Here is a 10201-nt window from a genome sequence, read left to right as displayed (position 1 = left end):
AGTGTTCTCTCTGATGCCAGTCACAATCTGGGTTTTCTGGGTTTCAGTCCTTGCAACAAATCTAGCACTGGTGTACTTCTCTAGCACTGGTGTAGATGAGTTCAGCACAGTCTTATGTCTCTGTTCTTCCACAAACATGGTCAATAAAAGTTTTACCATTTAGTAGTTAGTTCAGAGTTCAAAGCTTCCCTTTAATGCACAGTGCATCTATTAGGCAGATAGGTTTAACAAAGCATCTCTGGCATTAATTCTCCAGTAATAATCATGTAGCAAAGTGGATTGGATTCCTGCTGCAGTCCTGATGGCTGTTCTGTAGCTATGTGCAGTGTTAATAGCTATGAACACTTTCCTGAAGGACATCCCCTTCAAATGCCCCAAGAAAGCAGATAATTAAATACATTTAAATGTGAATTAGTTTGCTGCATTTCATGACTTAAGGCTGAAACTCTCTTACACTAAAGATGTTCAGGAGTCTCTCCATGCTTAGGAAGTTAAAGGAAGAGGAACTTAAATGAACTCTGTGCAAAAGTAGACTAAGGCAATATAAGGATTTGGGCAGTTCAGAGAATTCCATTAAGAGGAATGGTGCATGGATTGGAGTCACAGGAGTAAACCAAGTAATCGGTTGTTTTGCTGCCTTTCTCCCATCTCAGCAATTTGGGGTCCCATATAACTACAACCTCTGCATATTTAGCTAAACTCATCTCTAAAAGAACAGGCGCTGAATTAATGACATCTTTAGGCTATAATACCACATATTATGCAGAATCTGAACCGGCGTGCCGCACTGGGTTATCTGCATTAACAATGAGGAGTAGGGTTTAAAACGGCACGGATGTGCGAGCAGGTGAAAAGCCTGTTACATAAATACATCCAGTAGAACGTGTCCGAACGCTGTTAATCCTTCACGCAGACATAAAGCGAACAGGCCAAGCTCAGCACGGCTGGTGTGGGATTGCCCTTTGAGCAAGGGGCCGGCAATTCGAGATTTTATGAACACCCGCCGTTATCTGTGTGCGGCGATGCTCCCTCCCGCCGGCCCCATTTATTATTGTTCTTCATCTTTTCTAAGCGCGGGGCTTCATTATGAGCCAGAGATGAGCACCGGAACGCCAGCCCACGGCCGGGGCTGCAATCCAGCGTGTGGCGGCGGTGCCCTGGGGTGTCAGCCCCTCACACCGATGGGTCCATGGCCCTCCAGGGAAGGACGGGGAGCGCTGCGCTGAAAGGGGCAGAGAAAGCGCTCCCACCGCTCCCCTTCCCCGCGTTAGGCAGGAACATCACCCCGGTGCCGGGGAGCCGCGGGCGGTGGCGCAGGGCGGCCCCGAGGGGCGGGCGGGACGGCCCCGGCTGCGGCTCCGCTCGGCAGCGCCGCGGGGGCGGGCGGGAAGGCGGGCAGGGGAAATCCCCAGGATCGCCGGCCCCCTCCCCCCGAGCGGGGACACCGCGTTAGTCACCGGGACCCTCCCCCCGATCAGGGACACCGCGTTAGTCACCGGGACCCTCCCCCGGCGCTCGGCTCCGCGGGACCGGCGGCCTGAGGCGGCCCCGCTGCCCCCGGGCGTGAGAGGCGGCGGCGCGGGGCTGCGGGAGCGCCGGACCCACCATGCGGGAGCTGGCGATCGAGATCGGCATACGCGTGCTGCTCTTCGGGGTCTTCGTGTGAGTAGCGCCGGGCGGCGGCCGCCGGCGGCACCGCGGCAACTTTGCTCGGTGCTGTCTGACAAGCGAGTGCCGCTCGCAGTGCGGGCAGTGCGGGATGGAGGTGCGGGGCTCGCCGGGGCATCTCCCTCGGGATGCCCGAGCTGCCGCCGGGGTGCTCGGGGGTGGAATATTTCCCCCGTGTGAGTCTTTGAGGGAACTCTCCCAGCCCCGGGGTTTGCCGAAGAGCCGAGTGGAATTTCTCTGGGAGAGGCTGCTGTTTGTGAGAGAAGTATCCAAAAAGCGACTAGCCAAAACAACGCAGCCTCAAAGGTGCTGGTGGGTTGGTTGCAGCGTGTGGGGTAAGGTCTCACCTGGCGGGCTGTGAATGCGCTCCCGCAGCAGGTTCGGCAGCAGCGGAGCCCCGGGGCCGGGGAGCTGCAGCGCCGGTGCTGGGGCTGAGCGGGAGGTGGAACGCGTGAGAAAGGGTTTGGGAAGCTTCTCCTCACGCTGTTGGGCAGGGAGGAAAGTCATGAAAATCTGGTTGTTGAAAGATGTGCAGCTGTCGCTGCAGGACCATTCTTTCCCTCAGCCTTTTTTTAGGAGAAAAAGCAGTTATGCATCGTTTTGCTTTGTGTATTTCAGCCCTTTCTTTCATGCAGTTTGTGTTCTGCGTGCATTTGAACAATGAAAAGTTCCACTCTATATAAGTTTGCATTTCCACTGCTTAATGTTTAAAGATGAGTGTTTTCAGTGTTTGTGATCTCTCAGGAGTATCACAGAACCGGGATCAGATTCTGGGGTTTGCTCGTTTGTTTTCCTGAGGATGGATGCTGCTGGTCACAGGTGCAGGCAGTGTAGGACATCTGTAAAGCTGTGATATTGACTTAGACCCGGTGACGCTGAATGCTTTGATGAGTCCTTTCTCAACCTCTCATGGTTAATTAATAACTTCTCCAATTTACTGGTGTTTGATTTTTTCCTCGGTGCTCATTTCTCTTGAATATTGATGCAAATCTTTTGATTTGCAACAAAACCCTGTGAGGTGCCTTTGATATCTGTCAGTTCAGTTGCATCTCACTTTGAAAGTAGACCTGTTCCTGTCAACAGAATTCCTTTCTGGAATACATGGAATTACAGGGTGAGCAAAGACCTCAGAGGCTGATGCTACATCAGAACCTTCCAATTTTTTATGATTGTGTGTGTAATTCATCACCTACATCACCCCTGTAGGAGATCTCTTCATGTAGCTTATTACTATGATATGGAAATCATGATCCATCATAATCAGTCATTTCTTGGTTGTGCTTTTCTTCTGTCTAGATTTCCTCTCTAAAAGATTCCATTATTTTCACCATTCTTTTTGCCTTGGTTCCAAAATTCTCTGAGGAGGGGTAGCTAACAGAAAAGCTCTTGGTGGAGTCACCATAATGGCAAATGCCTATGGAAGAATTCCTCATATTTTCACACAGCTCAGCTCCTGCCTCATTGGATTCTGGGGAATAATTCTGCTATTTCAATAGGTCATTCAGAGTATTCATTGACATCTGAAAGTGATGGGCATGGTAGTGTTCCAAATTCAGGTCAGTGTTTAGTTTTGTGAAGAACTGCGCTTTATTTGCTGGTAATGGTTGCAAGAATACAATCTCTAGGTAGACCAATGGAAGAGCTTTCCTATTCAGATAATATTAGCCTAACAGAAGTGATCTTTTGCTGTTGCAATAGGATTCAGTAGTTCTCTCAGTTTTCTAAAGTGGCAGTTACTCACATTTTGAAACTTTTATGTTGCAGAGGTTTAAACTCTGTTTCCTGTGGTTTTGTAGAGAACCAGTGCAAAGATCTTTATGGAGCATTGAGGTCAGTGGAATATCTTTTCAGAAGTGAAAATTCACTGGTGAATTTGGAAGCCCTGGGACTGGAATCCAGGCAGCAGCAACTTGAGCTCTACTGCAGAAGAGATTTCTAGGAATGGAAAGGCAGGTTCCACCTCCCTTGGAGAGGAGTGCCATTAACAGAAATTAGTTGAGGCTGTGTCTGAGCTCTTCTCTGTGCTGAGTGCCAGAAATGAGGAGCTGGACAGAAGAGAAGGAGCTCTTTCTGTAAAGGTCTTGATGGCTTTGTGTCATTACCAGCCCTTGCAGTGTCAGAAGCCTGACCTTGAAGGGAATGGCTCCGCAGCTATTTGAGAGTTCTGAACCATCTGTGCCTCCCAGATGTCTTTGGGCTTCAACCTAACAGTTCATGTCACTCACAGCAATAATGACTGGCATATTTTGTACCACAGAATGCAAAAGAAAAAAAGTGCACATTCCACTCTGGTGCTTTGCTTGGTAATAAATGTCATCTCATAAAAATGGAGGTGTGAAAACTTCTGTTGGTGATTGCTGAAATTGAATGTATTGCCAATTTGAATGTATTTTAGATCAAGAACAACCATGTTTTCTATGTTTAAGGCTGGCTTTTTTTTTTTTTTTTTTCCTCCAGTTGCCATAATTATCAACGTCAGTCATTCCATCAAAGGCAGAAACCTGTACTTGTTATATAAGATCTCTTCTATCCTGCAGATGGGCACCCTTAGAAGCAATGCACGTTTCTGGTAGTTGGGTATTGATTTGGTTGAATTCAGCAGCCATTTAGGGAGGATAATGATAACAACTGACTCAGTTCTAGGTGTTGTGTTCATGGCAATTGCTGAGAGCTCACTTAGCAATTAAAGACCAGATTAGGTATTGAAATTTAGCAACTCAAGCTTCTCTGCCTTTACAGAGATCTGTGCTAAAGGGCATTTTAGCCCTCAGGATTTAGGGGTATTGAAGGAGGGATTAGTTAGAAGAGATTTATTAGAAGGACTGTGTTGGTCTGAAATTGAGAAGCAGGAGTTTAAAAAAAAGACAACAAACCCAGACTCCAAACAACAGAGTCAAAACTCAAAAACAAGTGGCTGCAGTAAAAAAAGACAAACCTAAATACAAACTTTACTGCAAAGTTAAATAGGTATTCTTTGAGTACCTTCAGCAAAATAGCTCTCAAGCTGGGAGTTACAAACTGCAAGGATAGTGATATTTCTGTTCTGCTCCACAGTTTCTCCCAGTTTCTAATGATCAAATTGATTTTTACCATTCAAAATATTTATCCTTGCACCTTTTGATTGGGCTGACCTGATCTGATGGAACACGGGTGGTTTGTGAATTCCAGGGTGAAGAAAATTCTCATGCTATAATTTGATTATTACATTATGAAGTTTCAAATATTTTCCAGTCAAATCCTGACTTTGATCAATTCTCACTTCATATTTTTGTTTAGGTTTTTACTTATTAAGGAATATTTGTGAGTACAGAACTGAGTTTAATTTTTAAAGTGAGGTTTTCATGTAAGCCCTCAGAAGTAGGAATGGTCTATTTAGCAGCCATGAGGATGTACTGTTTACAGGAAAAATCCAATGCTAATTTGCTAATTTGAAGAATGATTGAATTAAGGTCTTGCACCTCTGGTTTTTTTTTTCATTTTTGTACTTATTTCCATGACTTGGAACATGTTAAAATGCCTGATTAGTGCTAAAACATGTTAAAAATGACCAAACTTTCGTCTCCATGTGTGCAGTGGGATTTGTCACAGGTTGCTTGAAGAAAGCAAATTGTTTTGCCTGACTTGGTTTTATTCAGATAAGCCAATTATAAAAGGATTTGTGAGCAAGTCTGATAGTTTTACACAGGAGTGATGCCCTTAAAAGAAAGTTTTTCATCTAAAATGAATTCTCTGAGTAGCTCAGAGTGAGCCTGAGGGATGTCTTTATTTCTTAGTGCTCTGTTTTAGGTGTGTTCTATTAGGAAAACTTTTTGCTCCTGTTTCAGGAGTTTTGGAAGACCACACTGTTTGCTCCTGGCAGGGAGAGAGGATTTGTGTGTGTTGTTGTATACTTAACCCAAGGACTTGTCAACAGCACGTCACTGATGTTTAGAGAGCTAATTGATTAAAAACGCAAAGTCTTTCAAGGATTGCTTCATCAAACCTCGAGCTCTTCAGTGCATGTGATGTGATTAAAATATAAATGTCATTTGGATTAATTGGATATCTTCCCCACAGCAGAGTCTCATTAGCAGCCTCCCTTGGGAATAAATGTTTATCTGCAGGCTAATATACAGATATATATTGCACATGTGTGAGTTTCCAGCACTGAGTAATGCTGACATCCTTTGTGTGTGTGCCATGTTCAGTTTCTGGTGTAAGTAAATAAAAGCTGTTTCTGTGCCTGTTGTGTTTCTTACAAGTTTACAGTATTAATATTTTAATCGAGTTATGAATATGCATGAAATAATTTGGTGTGCAAAGCTCTTTCAAGTAGCTTTCTTTGTCAGGGGATGTTGTCTTCTGGATATCCTGCATATGTTGCCTTTATAAATGATACTGTGTATTGTCTTGTTAACACAGACAGAAAATCAATTACCCGAGGAAATTCTACAATGCTGCACTTTTGCATTGCTCTTCTCCCAGACTGGGTTTGCCTTTTATCTCTCCTATGGATGGGATTTTTGGAGGATAGACTGAGCTGAAAATTGTGACTGTAGGTGGCAAAAGCAAGATGGTATTGAGAAGAAATCACCAGAATGAGACATTAAGATTTATTTTCTTATTCTGACTCAGGTGCTGTGAATTTACACAAATCTGTTGGACCAAGAATTCAAAGCACCTCTTAAGCCTTGGCTCTCTATTGAATGTTTCAAAGTTGGTATTTGGCCACTTCTTAGTGGTTTTATGTCCTCTGTTCTTGATTTGAATATCCCATCATTCTGACTTTCTTTGGAACCTGATCTTTGGCTTCTGATCCTCAAAGTCTTGGACTTCATTTCTGTGTATCCTAATTTCTCATCAAGAAAGCAAGGGCAATCCTTCTTTTCCTCACCCTAACCCTTCAGTTAATTGATAAATTCTTTGTCATGAGGTAGCCAAACACATTGAACAGTCTTGGAGCTTTTTCAGTGTTAGTTTCACAAACAGTAATACAACAGGAAATGAAAACATCAATATGTTTGCTAACCTGCTTAAAAATAGCTGCATCATTGTAAACTGTAATTTACATGTGATTAAAGTGAGGGAAAGATTTGTTTTGTGGTGCAGGTTGAAGTCTAATTCACTGAGTAGTGTTAATGAAGCGGTGAGGGCAAGACCTGTTGTAGAAAAGAGCTTTTCTGGTGCTTGGGATCTGAGAGCACCTATCAGAGGTTGCATATTGAGCAGCAGACTTGTTCCAGTGCTCAGCAGAGTCAATCACACCTTTGAAGGGATGGGAGAGCTGGAATGGAGCTCCTGTAACTCCCTGATATACCACAAAGTAACCTGAATTTTAACTTTTCTCTGTCTCCTGGACAGGTTACTATGAAATCAAAAGGCCCCAAATACCAATAATACCTGGTGTTATATGAGGCACAGAACAAAATGACTGTGTGCCTGCCCTGTGTGTGAAGTACCAGGGAGTTCACAGGAAACTTTTGGGTTTATGGCCAGGTTTTGGTGGCTGGGGTGCTGCAGGAGTGGCTGTGGTGATCTGATCTCAGTCTGCATTCCCCACCCCCTGTACCATTGCAGGGGAAGAAGGAGAAAAAATTCCACATTAAACCTGGGGAGAACGGTGGGAAGCTGTTTTAAGGCTTAGGTTTTATTTTCTCATTTTCCTCTATGATTGGAATAGTTTCCCTCAGTCAAGTCTGTTTTTCCCATGACAGTAACTGCTGAGTGATCTCTGCCTGTTCTCACCTCAACCCGGGTGCCTTTCAGGGAATTTCCTCTCCCCCATCCAGCTGAGGAGGGGAGTGATGAAGCAGCATCCACTCAGTGCCATCCTGCTGTTCAGCTGCTTGGTGTTTCAGCTAGCTGAATCTTCTGATTTCATTGTTTCTGTATTTTATTTATTGGAGTAGGATAGGATTTTACTAACTTTGATAACAGTTATTCGGGAAAAATTGTACCTGCCTGTTTTTTTGTGCAGACTCTGGTCTGAGCAAAAGACAGACTGTTTGTACGGACTGTTGTATCAATACTTTTAGATTGTGGAACTGAATTATTTATTTTGTCTTCCCTGAGACTGGGGGAAAGGATGGGAAGGGGATTTAATGGTAGGAATTCTAGTTGTCCTGCTAATAGGATAGGATTTACAGTTGATCTCCATGGCTAAACTCACAGCTGAATGAATACATGCTAAAAGAGGATGCTATTGTAAATGCCAAAGCATCTGCTCCAGATTTTTTGAGGAGTAAATGGTGACTTTGTGTCTCTTGTTGAATCTTGTTGTTGAATCCCATTTACTCACAGGCTTTGGCACTTTGTGTTTATTTGCTTCTAGCCTGATTGAGGATGTTTTATAGGGAGAATGCTACTGATAGGGTTCCGGGGGGGAAAATTTTTCTTTAATAAATTGAGTCTTATACTTTGATCTAAGCATAGTCAAGATAGGGCACAACTGTGATTCTTATGGGAAAGAATTTAATAAAAATTATAGTCTTACTGCTGAGAATGTACTCATATCTGGCACAGTAAATCAAGATCTTTATGGTCTCCCAATCTGTCAGTGACTTTGAAAAGCCAGTATTTGGAAATAGCTGGCAGAATTATTGATGCTAAAAATGAATTAAGGGTAAAACTTAGTGTGTCTTGTAACTCTTTTGTGTAGTGAGGACTGTGCTGGAACTGAACAGGGGATGCCTGAGTGCTGCATTTGTATTGGCAAGAATTAGTGGAAAAGGACAGAAAGCTACACACAGCACTCGTGTCCCTAATTAAAGTATTGGTTGTGATCCACTAATGAGCAGCAGGGACTTAGTCTTGGATGGTTCAGGAAAGCTTCACTTGTTTCTGGGTCAGAACAACTCCTTTACAGTGGATCCAATCTCACTGACTGCATGGAGAGACAAAGCTGTCACCAGTTCTAGGACTTGAACTAAGGTTTTCATGGCTATATGGAATTTAAAGTACCTTCCATCCCCATTTTTCCCTTGCCTTTAAATGTTAAATTTGTCATCATTGGACAACAAATCATTGATATATAAAAACTCTTGTGATTGATTGATATGATTCTGTAGAAAACTAGATTGGGGTTTTTTTCTTCATTTTAAATCAGATTGCTGCAGTCACTGTGTATTGTATTTGTTTGTTTCTCTGCATTACAAAATGCTTCTAGTTTTACTATCTGACTGGCTAAATATTTTCCTTGTTAAAATACTGCTGAATTTGAATTAAAATTGCATAAGAATGCAATAAGTGGAAATTGTTTTGCTGTAGGGTAGGTAACAGAGTGACAATTGCTGTTTTCATAGTAAGTAGTTGATGGAGATTAATTATTTAGGAAGATTGAGATTATGAGGAAGATTGTAAGAGAGATATAGAAAACTATTTTTTTTTTTTATTCCTGGCAAAGGTAGAAATAATTCAGTTGTTTTATCTGAAGATCTGAAGAGACATGGCAGTGATCTTCACAGGTAAGCAGCTCCATAAAGGTGTATGAAGATAACAAGCTGCTCTTCACATCCTCTGGGAATTAGACAGGAAGGAAAGATTTTTAAATTTGTAGCAAAGGAAACTCAGGTTGAGTGTGGGGAAATATATTCTAATGTTAAGGACGTGGAGCACTGTGATGGACTGCCAAGGACAGGGAGAGTCTCCACCAAGGGAAGTTTTAAAATGCAAGTTACACTGAAGTGTTTTAGGAGTATTTTACATCAAATTTTGCTTTGCTGTGAGGAGACAGACTGGCTGCTCCTGTAAGCTGGCACTGGGTGGACTGAGGTTTCCATTGCCTGAGAGAGTGGGTGAAAGTTTGAAATGAAATTTCTTGTAAGAGATTTTTGACTCATTTTGGTGGGTGGGAAAGGAAACAGAGACAGCAATTTGAAATTACTTGGAGAATACTTCAGCAAACCCTGAACAGAAGCTGATGGTCCCTTCTGCAGGGCAGTGCCCTGCCAAAGTTTGTGTGCTAAATATTCTGCATTAACCAGATTGTGGGACAAATGATATCCTAGATTAGGCACAATGTTTTACTCCACAATCTGGCATTTTAGGCTTTTTTGGGTGAGTTTTACTACCTCTTTAGCATGTATAATGGAGCTCAGAAATGTTTCAGCTGTGAAGGGTTTGTGTCTCCCTGCCAAGTGTTGTGAAGCCTTGAAAAGGGAGAACAGAGGGGAGTACCACCAGATAGAAATCTTCTATTTTCATTAACTGCTAATTCTCACTAATGGGAGAACAGATCTAACAGCCTGTCTGAGCTCTCACAGCCTGCAGAGGCCATTAATAATTAATAATCAATAATTTATAATTGTGTTTGTCTCTGTCCAAGGTGCTTTCCAGGAGTAGAACTATTGCTATTGCACCTCAGCAAGTGCTACAAACTGCAACAAGTGATGTTCCTATTCCCCATTACTAGATCTTCTTCTCTTAATATCATTATTTGTTTTAATCATTACTGATACTCTGAAACATGTAGGTTTCACATAAATGTTTTTGGACTGAATGATTTTAACACAGTTGGATTTTATTTGGAATATCATTAGGAGGAGGAGTGAGGGAG

General features: G+C 42.8%; 1 protein-coding gene across 1 annotated transcript in view; it reads left to right on the top strand.

Annotated features, from left to right (window-relative positions):
• Positions 1–1597: 1597 nt before the first annotated feature.
• The window catches only part of PLPP4 (phospholipid phosphatase 4), a 46999-nt gene continuing 38395 nt past the window's right edge, over positions 1598–10201 (top strand). The window contains exon 1 of the mRNA XM_041461418.1: positions 1598–1662. Within this exon, the coding sequence (XP_041317352.1) occupies positions 1607–1662 (56 nt within the window). The 5' untranslated portion in view covers positions 1598–1606. The remainder of the gene's footprint in view (positions 1663–10201) is intronic.

The sequence above is a fragment of the Pyrgilauda ruficollis genome, unplaced genomic scaffold (assembly GCF_017590135.1).
Source record: "Pyrgilauda ruficollis isolate IOZ18807 unplaced genomic scaffold, ASM1759013v1 scaffold15, whole genome shotgun sequence".
Lineage (NCBI taxonomy): Eukaryota > Metazoa > Chordata > Aves > Passeriformes > Passeridae > Pyrgilauda > Pyrgilauda ruficollis.
Note: the sequence above shows the minus strand (reverse complement) of the source record. Positions and strands in the feature narration are given on the sequence as shown.